Genomic DNA, 24,414 nt, shown 5'->3' on the forward strand with positions numbered 1-24,414 from the left:
ATACATCTATACATACATACACCTATTCATACTTTCATACATCTATACATACATACACCTATTCATATATTCATTCATCTATACATACATCTATACATACATACACCTATTCACACATTCATACATCTATTCATACATTCATTCATCTATACATACATTCATACATCTATACATACATACACCTATTCATACATTCATACATCTATTCATACATTCATACATCTATTCATACATTCATACATCTATTCATACATTCATTCATCTCTACATACATTCATACATCTATGCATACATACACCTATTCATACATTCATACATCTATACATACATACACCTATTCATGCTTTCATACATCTATACATACATACACATATTCATATATTCATACATCTATTCATGCATTCTTACATCTATACATATATACACCTATTCATACATTCACTCATCTATACATACATTCATACATCTATACATACATACACCTATTCATACATTCATACATCTATACATACATACACCTACTCATACATTCATACATCTATATATACATACACCTATTCATACATTCATACATCTATACATACATTCATATATCTATTCATACATTCATACATCTATACATACATTCATACACCTATACATACATTCAATCATCTATACATACATTCATACATCTATACATACATACACCAATTCATACATTCATACATCTATACATACATGCATTCATCTATACATACATTCATACATCTATACATATATACACCTATTCATATATTCAAATATCTATTCATGCATTCATACATCTATACATACATACACCTATTCATACATCTATACATATATACACCTATTCATATATTCATACATCTATATATGCATACATATATTCATACATTCATACATTAATACATCTATACATACATACATCTATTCATACATTCATACTTCTATTCATACATTCATTCATCTATACATACATTCTTACATCTATACATACACCTATTCATACATTCATACATCTATTCATACATTCATTCATCTATACATACATTCATACATCTATGCATACATACACCTATTCATACATTCATACATCTATTCATACATTCTTACATCTATATATACATACACCTATTCATACATTCATACTTCTATACATACATACACCTATTCATATATTCATACATCTATTCATGCATTCATACATCTATACATATATACACCTATTCAAACATTAATTCATCTATACATACATTCATACATCTATACATACATAAACCTATTCATACATTCATAAATTTATACATACATACACCTACTCATACATTCATACATCTATATATACATACACCTATTCATACATTCATACATCTATACATACATTCATAGATCTATTCATACATTCATACAACTATTCATACATTCATACATCTATACATACATTCATACATCTATACATACATTCATTCATCTATACATACATTCATACATCTATACATACATACACCAATTCATACATTCATACATCTATACATACATTCATTCATCTATACATACATACACCTACTCATACATTCATACGTTTATATATACATACACCTATTCATACATTCATACATCTATACATAAATTCATACATCTATACATACATACACCTATTTATACATTCATACATCTATTCATACATTCATACATCTATACATACATACACCTACTCATACATTCATACATCTATACATACATACACCTATTCATATATTCATACATCTATTCAAGCATTCATACATATATACACCTATTCATACATTCATTCATCTATACATACATTCATACATCTATACATACATACACCTATTCATACATTCATACATCTATTCATACATTCATACATTTATACATACATACACCTACTCATACATTCATCCATCTATACATACATACACCTATTCATACATTCATACATCTATTAATACATTCATACATCTATACATACATTCATACATCTATACATACATACTTACATACATACATCTAAACATACATTTATACATTCATTCATACATTCATACATCTATACATACATTCATACATCTATACATACGTACACCTATTCATACATTCATTCATCTATTCATACATTCATAAATCTATTCATACATTCATACACCTATTCATACATTCATACATCTATACATACATTCATACATCTATACATACATTCATACATCTATTCATACATCTATTCATACATTCATACATCTATACATACATTCATACATCTATACATACATTCATACATCTATACATACATTCATTCATCTATACATACATTCATATATCTATACATACATACACCAATTCATACATTCATACATCTATACATACATTCATTCATCTATACATACATACACCTATTCATATATGCATACATCTATTCATGCATTCATACATCTATACATATATATACACCTATTCATACATTCATTCATCTATACATACATTCATACATCTATACATACATACACCTACTCATACATTCATACATCTATATATACATACACCTATTCATACATCTATACATACATTCATACATCTATTCATACATTCATACATCTATTCATACATTCATACATCTATACATACATTCTTACATCTATACATACATTCATTCATCTATACATACATTCATACATCTATACATACATACACCTATTCATACATTCATACATCTATACATACATACATACATACATACATCTAAACATACATTTATACATTTGTAACGAAATCAAATTGATGTAACTATCTAAAGTTGTATTTTAATACACTGTTAGTAGTTCACTTTTTATAAACAGAAGAATAGGCTGTTTTTATCATCAGGGAGTTTAATTAAACACTCTGTATTGACTTTGAGACAAGAAAAGAGAGAGAGATGGGATCGTTTGAGAATCTTTAATTTCTGAATTATAAATTCTAAACAACCTACCAGGACTAACTCTGTGATGGATGAGAATGGATTTGGATGTTGTGTTGGTGCGTGTGTGTGTGTGTGTGTGTGGTTCAGATTCCCTAGGCTGACGTCAAAGAATCTGGTCGTCTTTGTTATGACTAGATATCACGAGGCTTATAAAGTGATGACATGAGCCGCTATTTTGCCGTGTACGTACCCAGTGGGGGTCTCCCAGGTAGATCAGGAAATGCCAGGTCTGGAAACCTCGGATGTACGCTGGAGCTGTCGGTGCAGCGATCACAACGTTTCAAAGCCCGTCTGGAGGGTCGACCCCGGTACCGTTCAGCGGCGTCAGCAGGTGCTCTTATTTTGAAAGGACGTCGTCTGGTTGTTAAACGACGAAAATCTCCCGTTTCACAGTTCTTAGTTTAAAGAAAACACATCTGGCCAGGCTGTGCTTTTCTTTAGGATGATGGTGAATAGAACTGAAGTCAAAATGGAACAGACTTAAAATGGCGTTGCCTTGTTTTATATCTCTGAATTGTTGATAAGTTGTAGTAAAGTGGATAGGACACTTGAAGTCAACACCAGATTCTCCTGCGGCAGCCGAAAGCTCTGATTGGTTGGAACAATGTGTCATGCGTTTCTATGGAGATGAGGATCAGTATGTCTGTGCCGTAGTCCTGGTTTCATTAAACATAATTCATGACATATTTATTTCACAGATCATTCACTTGATTATTGTTGATCAACATCTGTTTTGCTTAATAATTTTAACCACAAATAAAGTACTTTGATTAAGTAAAGCTTCTTCTTCTCCTTCGGACTCTTCTCCTGGAATGTAAACAGTCTGAGGAACACCCGACCTTGGTTTTTCTACACGGTGTTATTGTGCCCAGGGGGCAGCTGTATGGAGTTGAAAACAATGAACTTCATAACCTTACACATTCATTCATACATTCATACGTCTATACATACATTCATACATCTATACATACATACACCTATTCATACATTCATTCATCTATTCATACATTCATAAATCTATTCATACATTCATACATCTACACATACATTCATACATCTATACATACATTCCTTCATCTATACATACATTCATACATCTATACATACATACACCTATTCATACATTCATACATCTATTCATACATTCATACATCTATTCATACATTCATACATCTATACATACATTCCTTCATCTATACATACATTCATACATCTATACATACATACACCTATTCATACATTCATACATCTATTCATACATTCATACATCTATTCATACATTCATACATCTATACAGACATACACCTATTCATACATTCATACATCTATTCATACATTCATACATCTATTCATACATTCATACATCTATACATACATACATACATCAGTTCAGTTCAGTTCAGTTCACTTTAATTCAAACATATACATTCACCAACATTTCGTAAAATCATTCCACGCATTTGTTTGAAAAGGAGTAGGGAGAAGTGTATACTTATTTAGCCCTACCCCCTCAGGTCTACATCCTCATCATCAAAATTTAAACAACAAAACAGTTACAATGCCTTCAAAAAAAAAACACAAAAAAATTACAATAATACTAAATAAATAAAATTCTCATGTTCAACTAGAACTATATTTAGATTTTCTAATTTGTAGAAGAGATTAAACATCAGTTTGCATGCCGTCCTGGGTTAATTGCATTTTCTTCATTCTTATACTTATTTAACATTTCTTTTTTCAGTTTTATTTTAAACTGGTTTACAGTACTACTGTCCTTTATTTCTTCTGTTAACTCATTCCAGAATTTAACCCCCGCTATTGAAATAGACATCCTTTTCAATGTTGTTCTTACTCGTTGTACTTTTAAATTCCACTTCCCTCTAAAATTATACCTCCCTTCTTTTTCTAAGAACCATTTACTTATTTCAATTGGGAGCATCCCTTTCCTTACCTTATATATTATTTGCACTGTTTTAAACTTGACCAGGTCCTGGAATTTTAAAGCTTGCGTCTTAATAAAGAGTGTGTTTGTGTGAGCCCTATACCCCTCCTGATTTATTAGTCTAATAGCCCTTTTCTGCATTATGATTATGGTCTGAATATTACTTTTATATGTGTTTCCCCAAACTTCTACACAATAACTCATGTATGGTAATATGAATGCACAATATAACATATATAATGTTTGCCTATCCAGAAAATGTTTTACTTTCCCCGAGACAGCAATGCCCCGTACTAACTTTCCCCTCACATAAGTGATGTGTGATTTCCAACAGGCCTTATGATCAATGATCACACCAAGACATTTTATGGTAGTAACCCTTTCTAAATATACGTTATCAACACAAATTTCAATGTTAATATCTTTCATATGGTTTCTGAATAACATAAATTTTGTTTTATTTAAATGTAAGGACAATTTGTTTCTATCAAACCACGTCTTTAATATATTTAACTCCTGTGTGATCACCTCCACAACCTGTTGAAATTCCCCACTTGAACAAAGTATATTGGTATCATCTGCAAAAATTACAAACTTTAGGATCTTCGATACTTTACAAATATCATTTATATACATTATAAACAATTTTGGTCCCAATACTGATCCTTGAGGTACTCCACATTCAATATCCATCTATTTAGATTTAAACTCCTTTATTTGTACATATTGCTGTCGATTCATCACATAGCTTTTTATCCAATCCAATACCACACCCCTAAACCCATATTTCTCCAGTTTGATTATTAAAATTTTGTGGTCAACAGTATCAAATGCTTTTTTTAGATCTAGAAATACTCCAAGTGCATACTTCTTGTTATCCATACATTCAGTTATTTCTTCCATTAAATCCATCAATGCCAAAACTGTTGATCTGTTATTTCTAAACCCATACTGGCAATTTGCCAACAGATCATGTTTTTCCACAAAGTTATCAAGTCTTTTTAGAAATAGTTTTTCCAGTATTTTAGAAAACTGGCAGAGTACTGACACTGGTCTATAATTTGTAAAACAATGCTTCTCACCTGATTTATAAATGGGAATAATTTTTGCTACTTTCATTTTTTGTGGAAAAACCCCTTCCTGGAAAGACAAATTAAAAATATATTGTAGCGGTTTTACAATACCATCAATTACTCTCTTTACTGTTAACATATCAATATCATGGGAGTCAGTACTTGTTTTGTTCTTAAGTCCACTGACAATATCATACATCTCCTTCTCTTCCACTGCTCTTAAAAACATTGAACTTGCATTCCTTTCAATGTTTCCTCCAGTCTCCCTTTCTATCATATCAACCTTTATTTCCTCGGCTAGTTTTGGCCCTATATGTACAAAAAAATCATTAAATCCATCTACTACTTCGTTCATTTTACTAATAGTATTTGTCCCTTCCATAAAATACCCAGGGTAGTCATTAGTCCTTGGTGCATTTTTTATTATATTATTCAATACATTCCATATCCCTTTCATGCTATCTTTATTATCTTCTAACTTTTTGATGAAGTATTCTTTTTTACAAGTTCTCATTATGTTAGTTAATTTATTTTTATACTTTTTATATTTCTTTTCAGATTCTGTAGTTCTCTTTTTAGTGAATTCTCTATATAAGATGTTCTTTTTTTTACAGGCAGAAAAAAACATTCATTCATACATCCATAGAAACATCTATAAAAATGTCTATACATCTACTTTTGTTTACAGAGGCCTTCTTTGGACAGGCTGACCAAAGTAAAACTTTAGGCAGAACACACACACACACACACACACACACACACACACACACACACACACACACACACACACACACACACACACACACACACAACAGAAAAAAACCTTATAAAGGTCATTAAAAATAGTAATCACTCAAACAAATTGTGGTTATATATCTTTTTAACTGCATTAGCATTCATGCAACATGAACCACTTTTGGTAACAGACAATAGAACATTTGGGTTTCAGTGTAAAATCACAGACTATTGCAACAAGGGACACACACTCTCCCTGGGGTGCCACCTAACCGTGGTGAGGCAGGGTTTGAGTGTCTCAGTGGTCCTAGGAGCTAAGTTTATTATTTATTGATTTGAAGGAAACCAGACAGAGATGCCTGTGCCAAACATGGTTGTAGTTTTTGATCCATTTGTAGTGCATACACTGTTTTTCATATACAGCACCATGCTTTTAGCTATGGAATGGCAGTACCTTAAATAATTTTGTTTTCATGAAGGGACCCAGGGGAGAGCGTGGAGCAGATGGTTTACCAGGCAAGCCTGGACCCAAGGTAACTATCACTTACCCAAAATAATTAATGCATCTCTAAATATATTTTTGGGTTAACCCTAATCCTGACGTTTTGATGGTTGCACGTCTCATCGGTAGGGTGATGAAGGGCCTCCTGGACCAAGAGGTCCTCCAGGGGAGAGAGTGAGTCAAGACCATGCTTTTTGTAGTTTTAGGAATATGTTATGTAGAAATAAAATCACATTTTATATCATTTCCCCCCAGGGAGAATCTGGTGCATCCGGACAACCAGGTGCTGATGGCATCAGAGGGGATAGGGGAGTTCCGGTAGGTTTGGGGACATTCCTCTGAGATTTTTATCAAGCAGCATCACAAATATGTCTCACTTTCATTTTATTTCATTCTCTAAAAGGGAGAAAGAGGAGTGGAGGGACCACTTGGGCCAAAAGGTGAAAAGGGTGACAAGGTAAACATTTGAGTAGAAACGTTGTGCAGCCGACAGCCATAGCGTAGAAACAGATTGATCCTCCTGCTTCAGTGATGGAGGCCCTGTTATAAAGTGATTAGCTTCAGTGAACATGCCGCCTCTTGCCATAGGGTGAAGTTGGTCAAAGGGGACCTCCTGGGATTCCAGGAAATGTAAGTCCAATTCCAGACGTTCCATTTGCAACTTTGCCTTCCTCCGTTTGAAGCTGTAGAGATTTTTACATATTGTCTTCGTAGGTTGCAGAAGTCATCCCTGAGCCTGGGGAACCCGTACGTAGAACGTTTGTTTCACTTGTACACATGAAAAGATCAATAGTTTGTAGAAGTCTTTGTTTTTGCTCATGCTAAAATTCAGAAAGTGTACGTATTAAATGTGCTTATGTCACTCTCTTCTGTTGCAGGGTAAACCTGGAGGGAAAGGAGAAAAAGGGGATCAAGGAAAACAGGGAGAGACGGTAACTTCAGTCTCACCATTTCTTCTATTTCCTTTTCATGATGAATAATTAAAAAACATGAAAAATAAAATTGGCAATGCGACCAATAGTCCACTAGATGTCAGTAGAGGTCAGAAGGAAATCCAGAAGACGTCCTCGAGGTTTTCTGCTTAAAATTCAGTTATATGAAATAATGTTTAAATGGATAAAAAAAAGATGTTTTTCATCTTTGGGACCTTTATTGGTTTAACATTTTTATTTTTTATCATAATAATCATTGCACCAAAGATGGTTTTGAAACAAGATTTTGAATCGATTTGACTTCATGTGTCTTATCTCAGGGGGAACGAGGGTTACCTGGTGAACAAGGCTTTAGAGGACTGCCGGGACTACCTGTAAGAATATTATAATACTTTTGTATTAGAAGTAATTTATTTTAAGTGTAAAATACCAAACAAGCTGTTTTAATTTCAGGGTCCAAAGGGAGATACTGGCCTCACAGGGGAGATGGGTCGTGTTGGAGACCCTGTAAGTGGTTCACTTTAAATAGAGTCTTAGTCGTACTTCAGGAGTGAATTAATGAGTGAAACAATAATACGTTTTATGCTTTTATCAGGGTCCACCTGGTGCAGCAGGTTCTCAGGGCCCCCAAGGATTACCAGGAAATGTGGTGGGCATTTGTTTTTCTTTCTTCTTTTATGCTGGATTCAAGTCTATAATCTTGTTTGCACTCGTTGATCCGGCTCAAAGTTCCAGGTGAACCCACCTTATTTGTTTTTTAGGGCATCCCAGGAATCATAGGCCCTCCTGGTCCAATTGGGCAACGAGGAGACAAGGTCAGCCATCCCTTTTGCATTTTTGAACTCTCTCAGGCCATATTACAGCAGAACAGAGTAACACGTGCATGGCGTCTGTTACTGTGCATATCAGAATTAGTTTCAGTATTACCACAGATCTTCACATTCCAGATTTAAAAGCACTTCAAATGTTTCTTTTTTCCATTAGAATTTCTTCCCTCTTAAATTTCAGCCCAAGATTTCAGCGTTTGACCTAGATGCACAGCAGGATTGATATTTGTGATGTGGTCCCATGTGCTGTCTACAAACACAAGCAATTTGACTTTAATGTGGAATAAATTTATCATAAAAAGTGGAGATAAAAATGTAAAAAGGTTCATAAATCAAGCGAGTCTGCTCTAAATCTGGTTGCAGCAATGAAAACCAATCATTTTGGTTCTATTTTTTCCTAAATGTGTCATTTAGGGTGAAGCAGGCAAACCAGGACAATTAGGACCTATAGGCCCACCAGGAGAGCCCGGTTTGATTGGACCTCCTGGACCACCAGGGAAAGGAAAAGATGGACAAAGAGTAAGAAATGATGGATGAATGAATAGATGATAGATGAACAGATGAATGAATGGATGTATGATTGATGGATGGATGATGGATGGATGAACATATGGATGGATAGACAGATGAATGGGTGAATGGTGGATGGATGGACAGATGGATGATGAATGGATGGACAGATGAATGGATGAATGATGGATGGATGGATGGATGAATGATGGATGGATGGACAGATGGATGATGGATGGATGGATGAATGATGGATGGATGGATGGATGGATGGATGGACGGATGGACAGATGGATGGATGAATAAACAGTGTTGGGCAAGTTACTTCAAAACTGTAATGCATTATTTATTACTTGTTACCCTCATTTTAATGTAATTGATTACATTATAATATTACTGATTTTAAAATGTAAGGCATTACACTACTTTTGCATTACTTTAAGTTACTTTTACCAAAACAATTTCAATAGGAATTAGGTCATGTGATGCTCAGTGAACCCATGACACATCCAGAGGAAGGTGATGTGGTGTCTGAGCACTGTTAAAAACAGTCAGATATAATAATAGTTCTTTACTAAATAAATGCAACAACAATCTGTACTCTCAGCACACTGCCATCTTATATTAACTGAGCAGGGAGTGAGGTGGTGGGGGCTCCAAGCCTATTTTGCCTTGGTCCTCAAATGCCTTGATATGGCCCTGGATGTGGGACTGACTTCTGGGGTGATCTGAACTATCACATGTACACATATAAAATGCTTATGTATATTATTGCTTTTCACTGGTAAACATGTCTATTGGGGATAACTCTACCTACTTATATTTTCTTTTCAAGTACTTTGTTTTGTTTTCTTGATTTTATTTTAATAATTTCCTGCTCTTTCTCCCTCTAACCGTCCTGCATGCTGCATGTTTTCTCCGTCTTCCAGAAAAACTGTTTCCTAGATTTCCTACTTTCTAGCTAATCAGCCAAAGGGATCTACCGAACACACACAAAAAAAAGCTTAATATGCGCGGCGCTCCAGCAGCAATGAGTTGAAATCACCGGGCGGGGGCACAGATTACGAACTCAGATGAGGCAAAGCACGTCAGAAAAGTACAGAAAGTACAGAGAATGTGGGCTGATATGAACGATCGCAAGTGAATTATTTTGTTTTGGTGGAGCGGTTTTGTGAATAAAACAGCGGCCACGCGCAGGACGCAGCTGGAGTAGTTGAGCCGTTACCGCTGCGTTCTCTCTGCTCATAGAATGCCCGCAAAGCTGAGTCCATCAATTACGTAACACATGTAGATACCGGATCTTTATTTTGAGCTTTCCGCAATTTTAATTTTTAAGAAAGCCACATCTTGATTCTGGGTTTAAAAATGCATTGTAATTACCGCGTTACTGACAATTGTACCGAGTAAATATTACCATTTTCTTTCCCGGTAATGCCTTACATTACCACATTACAGCAAAAAGCAATGCATTACAGTAATTAATTACTTTTGTACCACGTTACTCCCAACACTGTGAATAAATGGTTGAAGAATGGACAGAAGGATGATGGATGATGGATGGATGAACATATGGGTGGATAGACAGATGAATGGATGAATGGTGGAAGGATGGACGGATGGATGGATGAATAAATGGTTGAAGAATGGACAGAAGGATGATGGATGATGGGTGGATAGACAGATGAATGGATGAATGGTGGATGGATGGATGAATAAATGGTTGAAGAATGGACAGAAGGATGATGGATGGATGAACATATGGGTGGATAGACAGATGAATGGATGAATGGTGGATGGATGGATGATGGATGGATGAATAAATGGTTGAAGAATGGACAGAAGGATGATGGATGGATGAACATATGGGTGGATAGACAGATGAATGGATGAATGGTGGATGGATGGATGATGGATGGATGAATAAATGGTTGAAGAATGGACAGAAGGATGATGGATGATGGATGGATGAACATATGGGTGGATAGACAGATGAATGGATGAATGGTGGATGGATGGACGGGTGGATGGATGAATAAATGGTTGAAGAATGGACAGAAGGAGGAAAGATCTCGAAGGCTGCTTTTTGGTTGAGCAGCTCAGTGGATGACCCAAAGAAAAGGATCTCACTCTTCCTCTGGTTCAGTTTGAGAACGTTTCTGCCCGCACATCTTTAAAGCAGTCTAACAAATTCTGAGAGCGAGGGACACTATTCACTAGTATTGATACATAGATCTGCAGGTCATCCCCATAGATATTTAACAAAATCCCATACTTTCTGAAAACTTGCCCAGTGGTTGCAAATATAAAGAGAAGAGTAACGGACCCAGGACTGAACCCTGGGGTACCCCAAAGTCCATCAATAACACGGATGATGAGTATTTGCCAAGGTGTACCAAAAACGTTCTCCCTGGGAGATGCGACTGGAACCATCCAGAGGGATGCATCACAAATGCACCAAGAATTCAGTGTTTGGACACGTTTTGCTAGTGGGGGGGTGCATTTCAACTTTTCTTTCTAGCATGTCTTAATGTGTTCAGCTAAAGTAAACGGGTACACACTCCTGTGTGATTCAGGCAGCGTGCTTTAAAACGCTCTATTATTCTTGCACTGCTTAGAAGTGGGCAGCACTTTATGTCATCTCTCCAGATGTGTTCGCCTTCGTGCAGACCCTTTTCAACTCTGAGCTCTGTATGGGATGGATGCTCTTGGGGTCCTCTCAGTCCAGCCATCTTAATAATGTTAGTTTAACTTAATTAGAAAAGATGCAAGAATTTTTCGGCATCCTTTCTCTAGCAAGGTCTAATTTCAAAAAAACTGCGAGCAGGAGGTTGTGTTGGATCCACACCGAGAGGTTGGACTTGTGTCATGTCCTTCACACAATTCTGTCTGAGCTGTCGCAGGAATTCACATTTCCACTAGTAAATCCTCCTAAATCTGTGACATAAGGCTAAGAGGACAGCCTCAGTGTTTTTAGCTTATTGTGATTGCTGCAGCAAGACCCTCACATTTTATTGTGGTTACATGTCTCAGTGGGTTTTTTATATCTTATGAGTTTTGTTACGTTTTTACTCAAACTTTCATTTCTATATGGAATAACTATGATGCAGGCGAATAGCGAACCAGCCTGAAACTTGAACAGCTTTGGTGTTAGAAGGCTATTTTTAACACCTTGTAGACGATTAATTCTAATTCACATCAAACCATTTCTGGCCTAAAAGCCTCCAGATGGATTTTCAGGATTAGTACCTTCATCGTTGAACCACCATACCCAGTCTTATATACATCTACTGCCCTCTAGTGGATGATCTATAGGTGGCACGGGCCAGTTAGTTTTCTGTTTGCCTATTACTTGCTAAAGGCACGTGATGGGGTCCCTCGGGAAATTCTGGGGGGAGGGGTACTCCGAGAGAATGGGGTACCAAGCCCCTCTTGCCACCCACACTAGCATGGACTCACTCCCCTCTGCCCTCCCCAGCCTGGACTGCCTTAGGAAAGCAGACGTGATCGAGCACATGCACATTGTTAAACCGTTTTGGTGGTCTAAGGATCAGGACTCTGCTTTCTGCAGATGATGTGGTCCTGTTGGCCTCGTCAGACAGCCGAATGGAAAGGAGCTGGGATGAGAATCAGCTCCTCTGAATCTGAGACAGAAAAGGGTAGAATGCCGTCTCCGGGTCAAGGATGAGGTCCTGCCTCAAGTGGAGGGGTTTAAGTATCTCGGGGTCTTGTTCACGAGTGAGGGGAAGCTGGAGTGGGAGATCGACAGGTGCACTGGTGCTGCGTCTGCAGTGATGCAGGCGTTGAACCGGCCTGTCGGGGTGAAGAGAGAGCTGAGCTGGAAGGTGAAGCCGTAGATTTACCGGTGGATCTACGTTCCTACCCTCACCTATGGTGGTGAGGGTTGGGTTGTGACTGAAAGAACGAGAAGCAACGCAACAGTTCAATTACAAAATGTGTTGTTTTTTAAACCTCAGGGTTTTATAATTTTATCTGATATGATCTCTTTAGACTCTTTGTATTCAACACTTCCTGTTGGTGAACTTTCCTTTCCTGGTTGAGCCACCAGGTAACAAGCAGCGGCACACAAGCGTAGACAGAAAACAAGCCTGAGTTCTTAGGCTCTACTTCTCAGCTACTGGTGATGCAGGAGCAAACAGGGAACACAGTAAGACATGTCCCATTTAACAGCGAGTGCAGCAGATGGTGCTTACAGGAGTTGTGTTGTTCTACTGCTGCCAGTAACCTCTGGCAGCTCCAGGAGCCCTCGCCACAGCCGTGTGCATGAACAAAACCGCAGCAGCCAGCATTCTCTAATCCCAGGCTAATCACTGGAACCAGGTGCAGTCGCTGCATTCTGCTAGCTGGCCGTCTGATCATGTTTGCTTGTTACAGGGAGAGGCAGGACCACCGGGGATTCAAGGACCACCTGGAGTGAAGGTATTGCTGTTCAGAGGTTTTCTTGAAATTTCAAGGCTGCATGAGGTTCCACCTTTTATTTTAAACACTTGAAAACATCGTTGTGGTACAGATGAATTTGTGCAGGTCTATGGATGATGCTGAGTTTCTATGTGCCACTGTAATGTGAGAATGTTGATGCTATTGGGAGCAGTTACTGAATTTAGTGTCAAATTGCTTACCCACGTCATTTTCTCTTTCAAGAGCCAACAATGGCCTCATGGCACATTAAGCTTTGTTGTTTCCTTGATCACAATTTTAATACAAAGTCATCTTTCCAGATTTATTAGTCGTATTACAATCATAACCAAACATCACAACCAAGATGTGGTATTCAAGAAGAATTAGAAGTAATTTTGCTTTTGTGTCCTCCCAGGGCCAACCCGGACCTCGAGGGCAGCCCGGGTTACCAGGGGACCAGGGACCTGCTGGTGAAGGGAAGGAGGGGGCACCGGTATGAAGTCTGTTGAAACCTAAAATTATCCTCCCCATTCACCTGTTTACATCTCACCATGCTGTTCTTTCCAGGGGCCTCCAGGGAAAAATGGGGAGCAAGGCCCTTCAGTAAGTCCTCATCCAGTTGAAAATTACTACAAAGTATATCCTTGATTGTTTTTCAGTGTGTTTTTCTGGGTTTCAGGGTTTGAGGGGTCCGCCAGGACTTCCTGGTCCTCTGGGTCCAGCAGGGCACAATGTAAGTATGAAACTAGCAGCTTGACCATTAGTATGTAAGTTGTTGCAAAATATTTATACTCGCTGATATTTTGTTAAATACATATGTGATCTACAGAAGATGGAAAGTCCAACTTGTTTCATTTGTTTCTAAACTCAGGGTTTGCCAGGGCGGCCCGGAGAGAAGGGGTCGCCTGGAGAGCCTGTAAGTATGCAAATAGGGTTTGGAGTGTATTTTGTTTTTCACAGCAATCCCATGTTTGTACAGTTTGTCTGGTACATGAAAGTTCAAGCCAAGTACACACATAGCCGAGCATTTGTTAAACCATATATGTCCTCAGGCCAACTACGAAAATAAAACGTGGGTCCACACCACCTCGTTTTGAGCAAAAACATCCGGTGCACCGTGCAGCTCGTTCATAACCATGCCAAACCTGTAGGTGGCAGCAGTTCCCCAAATCGTGCCCCCCCCCATTCCCCCCCCCCCAAGGTGGTGGGCAATAACCTTTCTTAACATTGTCATCCGCTTCTACATAGAGCGGTAATGGAGCTTGTAAAATAAGTGTGTGTAAACACGGGTCGCACCTGTGATGTCACAGCATTTTTGTCATGGCAGTAACTGACCAAATGGTAGACAGTCGACTACGTGGGCATAGGGCCTGATCGATGACTGCATACATATACAGTAAACCTGTAGGTTTCTGATTTGAAGCCCAGTGGGCGGTTCCAACCAGTAGAACATCTATCAGCAAGTTTGACCCGTTAGCAACTTCCAGGAGCCACATTGCTACTCAAGTAATTTCTTTTCATGCAAAAGCAAATAGAGAAACGTCCTTGATTTATTCACATTAGCTTTTCTATGTGGAATTGTTGATAAATATCATAAACAATGAATATAAATGGGAAACAAAAACATAGCAGTTAGTGATCGGTGGGAAGTGGCTTTAATTCGCTGTCTGAAGGAAGCATGCAGCACGCAGGAATCACGCCATCGTAACACTGCGTAGACTTCCAGATCTACCACACTCGGAGACAGTCAGGTCATTTTTTTATCCAGAAATATTTTTGGACAAAACACAGAATTATCACAGAATGTAAACCCCCCCCCCCCCCACCAATATTACTGTCCTGACAAAGGTCTTTACTGTTTGCTAGGGCAAGTCAGCAGATATTTCTGACTTGGATCTGAAGGTGAGTCGCCTCCTCACGACAGCAGTGATAAAATAACAACTGCTTCATCAATAACCACGTTTGTTACGTCTGTAGGGTGTTTGCTCAGACTGCCCTGCAGGTCCACCTGGGCCACCTGGACTGCCAGGAGTCCCTGGAGAAAAGGGACACCAGGGCACCCCTGGGAAAGATGGACAAGATGGGTACCAGGTAGACATCTCAGTGTTATTAGCTCCCTGCCTCTTGTGTCTGTTCCAGTCATTCTTTGTGTCTGTAATATAAAGTTTATCTGCTCTTTGTGACAAATGGAGTCCAAGCCTCAGCTTCATTGGTAGGGAGCTATAACAGAGGATGAGTCTGTGTGTGCATCATCAGCTGGGCGTCCTCTAGGGGCTGTGGGGAACTATCAGGGCCTGCTAATGGTGCTCAGCACTATCAGCCCTGGCACAGACTGATGGTTTGCTGTTCCATTGCAGGGTCCATCTGGGCCCCCAGGACCTCCTGGGTCTCCCGGAGGTGATGGAGTAAAGGTAAGCTGATGTAGCAGCTTCAGCCTGTACTGAACAAAAGTACTAACTCTATAAGTAACAGTGTTGTCGAGTCAGACACAGACATTATCCTTTTTTGTGAAACTTCACACTTAACTCGTCTTGAGAAATGACTCGTTGTTAATTCAGCCGCTCCTCTTCTACCACAGGGCATAAAGGGGGACCAAGGCCCTGCTGGGAGTCCTGGGGAAAAAGGAGAAAAGGTATGGATGCCGTTGACGTTAGAGTCACCCTTCCTCGTTTAGCTCATCTCTACAGCAGTGTCAGCTGTTGTGAATTGTGCCATTGCATTTTAGTTTCTGTTGAATTACAGGGCCACTCTGGACCCCCTGGTCATCCAGGTCCTTCTGGTTTAATGGGCACACCTGTAAGTAGTCTGTTGGCTTTTGGAAGTGAAATCAACTCATTTTAGTCCAGACATTTAAGCCTTTTGTAAATAGTAGTCATTTGTTTAGCCCCAACGCCATTCCCGTTGACCTCCACTGACACAGCCTCTTTCCCCCTCAGGGCAATGATGGACAACCTGGTCCTGCTGGACCCCCAGGGCTCCCAGGAGAAAAGGTCAGGCTGTATTTGGCATATTTCCCCTTGCAAAGCCCATAATTGATATGACATTCAGTACCAGCCCCCTTCCACATTAGTGGGCCGGCCAGTGTTCACTGTGAAACCAGTTAATAAGCATCAGGAAAAAACTGAAAAACTAAAACAAATGAATCAAATAAAGAATACAATTCAAATATAAAAAAAGTGATCATTTCATTTATGTGATACTTCACTTCTTTCCTTTCACACCCTACAGGGCAAAGAGGGTCTCAAAGGAATCCAAGGACCGCCTGGTCTCCCTGGCTTAATAGTGGGAGCAAATATTTGATTCGGAACAATGTGAAAGTCAACGTTTGCAAAAGTCACAGATGCTGAATAACGATTTATTTAAATATGCAGGGTCAGCCGGGGAAAATGGGCAAAGATGGCCGACCAGGGGAACCAGGAGAAGCTGTAAGTAGAGAGATGATTGATGGGAACCTGGATCAGAGCAGCAAACATAGAAAACGTCTCATTTATCTATCAGATTTGCAAAAGATTAAAATCGCACTTGTGTTAGTTTTATCACATAGATGATGATATTGTGTCAGTTACCATTCTGGTTATTAAAATAGAATATTAGTAATTATTTACCTGATCTTTTCACGAGAGCCGAGGATCTTTAAAGGTCATCAGAAACTGGTCAGTCACATTTTAATGCTGTGAAACATTAATTTAGATAAAATCATCATTTTAGATGAGCTCAAAATCACCTAAACCCATCATTCATGACTCAGGCTACGTGTCAATCTTCTGCTGTTGGTTGTAGTTGTAATGAGAGAAAGAGAGAATAGTTTATGGGCTGCTTGTGCAGAGCCCACATGTAGCTCTAACTCTTAGCTCTTATGGTTGTATGGTCCAGGCGTGAGCCGTGAGAGTTAGACTCAGGTCAAAGCAGAAGGTACCTTCTACCAGTGGGCCAGCACAAGTAGCAGTACAACGATGTGTGTGATCAAATCCTTTAGGCTTTCAGTAACCGACCATCAAAAACTACTCCATTCACTACACAACACTAATTACATTTGACATGATAATTTACACATTTTCTTTCCTAGGGTAAGCAAGGAGAACCTGGGCCTCCAGGAAACCCTGGACTCCGGGGACTTCCTGTAAGTAAGCAGCAGACATGGACTCTGACAGAGAAAACATCAACAGAGCTGACCATCTCCGTTTCCCTGCTTCCCTTCTATTCCCAGGGGTTCAAAGGGCATCGAGGAGAAGCTGGAGTTCCAGGAAGCAAGGTCAAGTGAATTTCATTTATCGGCCACTTCTGGCTTTAAAGCATCCAGTTAGAGGATTAGGATTAGTACTTTCACATAAAACCGCACCCAGTCCTGTGTCTGTCTACTGCCCACTGGTGGAAGATCTGTTGATGGCAAGGACCAGTTTTTTTTATTACTTTTAACTTGTTACATCATTTAACAAACAAATCATTATATAGGTGCAGTGGTAATAATATTAAAGGATAAATAGATGCGTTTTCAAAACTAGAATCGTATTAATGTCTCATATTTCAGGCTTTAGATGGTCAAAACTAGAAAATACATAATTTCTCCTTGTAAAGAAGATGAGGTAGAATGTTCTGTTTTAGCCAAACTCGGCTATTTTAGCCATATTTTCATGTCCTTTTTAAAAGCTGATGCTTTATATGGGCGATGGCCCGCTTTTAGGTTATAAATCACAGTCTAGCTTTCAGGAAGATGCACACCTGGCTCAATCACACACAGCCTCCGTTAGCAGGAGGCAGGACGTACAATACAAAAATGCAGCTCTTCTCCTTCGGTTAGAAAGTTTGTGCACAGTAGCACGCCTCATGACTGACAACGCTTTATGAGCCACGGCCAGGCCGGTGGGCCCTGACGCCCAGAGCTGCCACGCTGCTGTGCTGACAGCTTGTCTGGCGTTAACCGTCTGACCCACAGCATACAGAATCAACTCAGAGTCAGGAGGATGGGTGAGAAAAAACAATCATTTATCAGTCCCAACTAAAGGAGCACCGCAAAAGGCAGGTGATGATTAGCTCAGTTCTTTTAGTCCAAAATCCTGGGGCTCAGAGTTCGGGGTAAGGGAGGAGGGGAGAGGAGGGTCCGGTTGGCAGGTGAGTGGCAGGAGGAGCGCGGGACAGGGTGAGTCCTCGGAGCCCTGAGAGGGGGGTGCAGAGGTGGCGGAGAGCTGGTCGGTCAGGAGAGGCTGGAGCGGGAGACAGGCGTGGATCCGTGACTTATGGCAGGTTCTGTAGGTGGAGGCTCAACCTGAAGGAGAGGGAGAAGCAGGGTGAGGTTACGCGGGATGAAGCTCGGAAGACGAGAGTCAGAAGATGAAAGGCTCGTGACACTCGGGTAGCTCTACCAAGATTGAGTAATCATCCAGCGCCGAGGTGCGTCTCCCTGCTCCTTAAGAGGCCTCCTGATGAGTGGCTCTCCGGTCCCGCCCATCTGCACTCAGACAGAAGGAGAGTCAGGTGTTGTCACAGACACCAGCAGTTAGCTTGCTCTGCTTATCATTAGTCTCTAACTGTCAGCCGGATGGAACCGTGACCCACCTTCAGTCAGGCAGGTGGAGGTGAGTGCAGAGCACCCAGAGGAGCTCGTTTAAATGCATCTACCAGCAGGGCTCTAAAGACCACTTCTGTGGGTTTACTTTCTCTGTCTCTGCTCCGTCATCTACTGATGGGATGTTTATAACCTCTGCCTCGTGCAGTTACAGTGCTGAGATCATGTCCGAAGCGTTGGTTCATCGGCTCAGTCATGAGTCTGTAACTTGATCCAAACCACACATGGTTTTCTTGGCTAGCTCTATAGAGAAGCAAGAGCCCTCACCCCAGCAGCTCTCGTCCTCATTGATCCGTTACTTTACTCATTTAGATCACTTGTTGTCTTTTTGAAATTGCTGTCTTTGAACGGCAGTCACGCTTGAGACTGTGCTTCAGTCGGGCTCTGTCTTTAGTTCCAGTTCACAACAAAGTCAGCTCCAGGTGCTTACACAGACGAACAGATCCAGCTCATGTCAGGTCTAGAGTCAGAGCGATTGTAGGAACTAAAGTAAATAAAATCTGTGATCAAATTGGAATTAATAGATGATAAAATACCAGTAAAATGTGCCCTCTGTAAGGGAACCAAGAGATTCTACTGAATCGTCACCTCCGTGCTCCCACTCTGAGCAAACACAGCAACACTGGCCCCCAAGGAGTGACTCGTTTTATAGAGGAGCAAACCTGCAGCAGACGTGGGCTCGGGATGGGCAGCACTCTGTTCCAGCCAACTGAGAAGGCAGGGAAGAGTCAAACATAGGAGGGATAGACCTCTCGTCACTTCTACAGCAGCTGAAGAGTGAAAACAAACTCACCAGCTGGATGCTGTTCCACAAAAGAGGGCTCTGCCTGTCATTCTAGCTTTATAAGCTATAGGAGCCACAAGCAACCTGCAGCCTGAAAGCCTCCTGACTAACCCCGCCCAGAGAGTGAGAGCAGGCCCTCACATCTCCGCAGACCTTAACCTGAACATCGGCTCTTCCCAGGGTTGTGTGCTTTAAACCCTCTACACACACACGACTGCAGCCCCGCACATTCTAGCAGCGCAGCCATCACGTTTGCTGATGATACTGCTGTTGTGGTGCTCTTCTCTGGTGGGGATGAGTCTGCTTATCGACATAAGGTGGAGCAACTGTTGGTGTGGTGCCGCGACAACAACCTGGCTCTGAATGCCTCCCAGACCGAGGACTTGGTCATAGACTTTAGGAGGAAGAGAAAAATAGAAAGTCAGCACTTGCTTATCCGGGGGAACAGGTGGAGAGGGTGGCAGACTTCCGATCTCTGGGCGTCTACGTGGAGCAGGAGTTAACACCACGGTTATCATCAAGAAGGCACAGCAGAGATGGTACTTTCTGAGAGTTCTCAGAAAGTACCAACTCTGCTCAGAAACGATAGCGTCCTTCTATGGTTGCTCTACAGAGAGCATCCTGACTTACTGTCTCCGTGTGTGTGGTTTGCCAGCTGCACGGTAGCAGGCAGAAGGATGCTCCAGAGGATTGTTAATGTGGCCCAGAAAATCATTTGCTGCCCTCTCCCCACCCTGGAAGACCCGTCCAGTTAGGCGGGCCAACAGCATTCTCAGGGACTCGTCTCCACCAGGTCACTCACTCTTTGAAATGCTGCCCTTGGGCAGAGGTGTGAGGTCACTAGCACGGACAGGTAGACTAAAACAGCTTTTACGCAAAAGCAATAATGGCATTAAATACAATAATCTCTATCCCTCTCCTATTGCTTAATATTGAATCGTGCACGATGAAAGGAACGTGCCTGTTGTGTACATGTGGCATGTGTTATTTATTTTTTTAATTAACTTATTTTTAACTAGGTTCTACTTTTAATGTTTTTTACTATTATTATTTTTTATGCTCCTTAGGAGAGACTACTTTCATTTTTTGTTGTACTTGTGCAATTACAAAGGCCTTCGTTCGTTCAAGTGCTGTGTTGGGAATATTTGGAACGAGATTTTTAACATCGGATGGATCGTTCACAACTTTAGAAGTCAAAAGTAGAAATTTGCATTCAGTTCTGGATTTTAGGATGAAGTGATGCATAAACATGGAAACTGTGATCTCTGCACCTATTTCCCATCAAAACTCTCGCAGCAGCATTCTGGTTATAACATGATCATAAAGAGCAGCTCTAGTTTTGATTAGACTCAGATTTGTTTAGTAGAACACAAGAAAGTGTTTTCATGTTTAGTCTTTGTGTTTTGTGGTGTACTCCTGCAGGGTGAAGATGGAAAGCCTGGATCACCGGGTCGAGACGGCAAACCTGGAGTAGAGGTATTGGTGATCCACAGGTTTAGGAACGTTATAACATTGTTACCAGTGGCACAGAAGTCCAATTCAAGTTCATATCTCATCATTTAAAGCGGACATTTGATGCTAAACTCACCTTTTGCATCTGTTTATGCTGCTGTGTGGGACTCTACTGCTTCTATACACACTCCAAATGTGAAAAATAACGGTCTTTCCATGTTCTGTCAGTGTTTGGTTTTAGGAATTATCTGCCTAAAATGATCATCGACTATTGCAATTCACTCCTTTATGGTCTTCCCAACAAACTCCTTCATAAACTGCAAATGGTCCAGAACTCAGCAGCCCGTATTATCACCAGAACCCCTTCCTTTAACCACATCACGCCGGTTCTCCAGCAGCTTCACTGGCTCCCAGTAAAATTCAGGTCCATCTTCAAAATTCTCCTCCATACCTTCAAAGCAATCCACAACCTCTCTCCTCCATATATCTCAGACCTTATAAGTATTCACACCCCGTCCCGTTCACTCAGATCTTCTTCTTCCATCCATCTTGCGGTTCCTTCTGCCCGTCTCGCTACCATGGGGAGCAGAGCTTTCAGCCGCTCTGCTCCTCGACTCTGGAACTCACTTCCCCCAGACATCAGGAACGTCGACAGTTTTACCCTTTTCAAAACAAAACTCAAAGCACACATGTTTAAATCTGCCTACGACCTCTGATTTTGTGACATCACAAATGGAGAAGTGGAATAGAGCCACCCCTTACAGGCTACAGAGATGCTGCTGAGCGGAGCAGCCACTCTACTCTGAGCCCCTCCCGGGTATTGAAGCTTTTTAGCATAAAACAGTTTGAGTGGGGGAGGGGTGGGCATGGCCATCTCCAGCTTGTTTTTTTTAATTCTGGGATGGACTGAAACAGTCAAGAATAAAACTGCTGTATAGGAGCGGGATTGAGTGCAAATAACTTCATGAACACATTTTGAATCAACTATAGAACTATTGCAACAACATAAGAACAAAGTTATAATATGCCCCAGTTAAAGGTCATTTATGTTCTTTATAAAAATATGACCAGTCTCCTCTTGTCATGGTCTGTGTCTGCGTCTCCCTCGTGTGTCTCCTTGTGTTCCTCGTGTGTCTCCTGGTCTTCAGCCCTCCAGATATCTCTCCCAGGTCCTGTGTTCCTTCAGTCTTCCCCAGTCACCCCTCTGCAGGTTTTATAGTTTCAGCTTTTCATGTTATTAGTCTCTTTAGTGTGTTTTCTCCCACCGGTGTTTGTAGTTTTCCTTCCCCTTAGAATATTAGTTATGTGGTTGCTTTCTTGTTTTTAGGTTTTACTCTTAGGTCACGTTAGTTTCCTCCCTTATTAGTCATTGCTTTCACCTGGTCCTCCCCCCACACACCTGCAGCTCATCTGCCTCCCTGTATGTCCCAGTGTATTTAAGCCCTGTCTTGTCTCTGTGTCTGGTCGGAACTCCAGCACAGTAGGTGGCGGAAATGCACCTAGAAGTTAGATGCCACCCGCCAATAAACAAGAAGAAGAAGAAGACGTGTCTTGTCGGCCCATTGTTGTTAGTCAGCGTTGTTTCTGGTGCTCTGTGTGAGCTTTGTGTCTTGTCCCAGGTTTTTGTGCTCTAAGTGAGCTTTAGTTCTAGTTCTCAGGTTTTTGTGCTCTAAGTGAGCTTTAGTTCTAGTTCTCAGGTTTTTGTGCTCTAAGTGAGCTTTAGTTCTTGTTCTCAGGTTTTTGTGCTCTAAGTGAGCTTTAGTTCTAGTTCTCAGGTTTTTGTGCTCCATGTGAGCTTTCGGTGTCCTGGATCTCAGGACTTTTGGATTTACTTTTGTTCATCCTGCAGTAAAGGGATTTTGCTTTATATCAACTCCTGCCTCTTGTGCTCTGGGTGATCTGCACTTTGGGTCCTACCATCCCCACAACGTGACACCTCTCAAAGTATTCATCTCTTTTTTAACCCAAATTATGCATAATATTGTGTTTATTAAATGAATAACTTTCCCTAAAATCACACACACACACACACACACACACACACACACACACACACACACACACACACACACACACACACACACACACGTGTGTAATTTTTCCATTTGATGTATTTATTTCATTTCAACACTTGTAATTACAACACGTCCAGTAAACCAAGTTAAAAATATAAAATTTTTACCAAAAGTTTTATAAGTTAAACCAGCGGGCGTTGGAAGATGGAGCAGGAAGGAGAAATGGCATGGAGCGTGTAGGGCCTCAGAGTGGCAAATATCTGGGGTCACATTTAAAATAAATTATGAATTTTCTGCATTGTACTGTTTCTAAAAAAAGCTTTAATTGTTTATCTTATCCCGTCCTTGACGAAGGAACAATGCTTCCAACATTTCATTACCAGAACCTTCACTCTCACAAGCACTGGACAGAAACCTCAGACATGAAAAGGCTGCAACACCTTCCTGGTGCTGGTAACAGACTCACCCAAAGGCATCGTTTGCCAAACTTGCCCCGGGCTTTTCAACTAATACTGCAGCAACCTGAGCTCTAATTATTGATTTCATGCACACGAAGATATGATCATAGAGGAAAGGATGAAAACAGGGTTATTTATTTATTTATTTATTTATTTGTGTTTGCAGGGCCCTAAGGGACTTCCAGGGCCAGATGGACTCACTGGACACAGAGGAGAACCTGTGAG

General features: G+C 40.3%; 2 protein-coding genes across 4 annotated transcripts in view; one reads left to right on the top strand and one right to left on the bottom strand.

Moving 5' to 3' along the window:
- Positions 1–24,414, bottom strand: part of LOC139073049 (uncharacterized) — a 725,027-nt gene that overhangs the window by 143,163 nt on the left and 557,450 nt on the right. The gene's annotated exons all lie outside the window — the stretch shown is intronic.
- The window catches only part of col22a1 (collagen, type XXII, alpha 1), a 139,247-nt gene that overhangs the window by 101,661 nt on the left and 13,172 nt on the right, over positions 1–24,414 (top strand). For all 3 annotated transcript variants that reach the window (XM_070556159.1, XM_070556158.1, XM_070556160.1), the window contains 29 exons: positions 7,210–7,263; positions 7,362–7,406; positions 7,488–7,550; positions 7,636–7,689; positions 7,821–7,862; positions 7,947–7,979; positions 8,111–8,164; positions 8,485–8,538; positions 8,618–8,671; positions 8,760–8,813; positions 8,926–8,979; positions 9,406–9,510; positions 13,894–13,938; positions 14,333–14,410; positions 14,485–14,520; positions 14,597–14,650; positions 14,789–14,833; positions 15,784–15,819; positions 15,895–16,008; positions 16,275–16,328; positions 16,496–16,549; positions 16,660–16,713; positions 16,854–16,907; positions 17,146–17,199; positions 17,289–17,342; positions 17,984–18,037; positions 18,125–18,169; positions 21,687–21,740; positions 24,356–24,409. In XM_070556159.1, coding sequence (XP_070412260.1) covers positions 7,210–7,263; positions 7,362–7,406; positions 7,488–7,550; positions 7,636–7,689; positions 7,821–7,862; positions 7,947–7,979; positions 8,111–8,164; positions 8,485–8,538; positions 8,618–8,671; positions 8,760–8,813; positions 8,926–8,979; positions 9,406–9,510; positions 13,894–13,938; positions 14,333–14,410; positions 14,485–14,520; positions 14,597–14,650; positions 14,789–14,833; positions 15,784–15,819; positions 15,895–16,008; positions 16,275–16,328; positions 16,496–16,549; positions 16,660–16,713; positions 16,854–16,907; positions 17,146–17,199; positions 17,289–17,342; positions 17,984–18,037; positions 18,125–18,169; positions 21,687–21,740; positions 24,356–24,409 — 1,605 coding nt within the window. The remainder of the gene's footprint in view (positions 1–7,209; positions 7,264–7,361; positions 7,407–7,487; positions 7,551–7,635; positions 7,690–7,820; positions 7,863–7,946; positions 7,980–8,110; positions 8,165–8,484; positions 8,539–8,617; positions 8,672–8,759; positions 8,814–8,925; positions 8,980–9,405; positions 9,511–13,893; positions 13,939–14,332; positions 14,411–14,484; positions 14,521–14,596; positions 14,651–14,788; positions 14,834–15,783; positions 15,820–15,894; positions 16,009–16,274; positions 16,329–16,495; positions 16,550–16,659; positions 16,714–16,853; positions 16,908–17,145; positions 17,200–17,288; positions 17,343–17,983; positions 18,038–18,124; positions 18,170–21,686; positions 21,741–24,355; positions 24,410–24,414) is intronic.

This window comes from Nothobranchius furzeri, chromosome 11 (assembly GCF_043380555.1).
Source record: "Nothobranchius furzeri strain GRZ-AD chromosome 11, NfurGRZ-RIMD1, whole genome shotgun sequence".
Classification (NCBI taxonomy): Eukaryota; Metazoa; Chordata; class Actinopteri; order Cyprinodontiformes; family Nothobranchiidae; genus Nothobranchius; species Nothobranchius furzeri.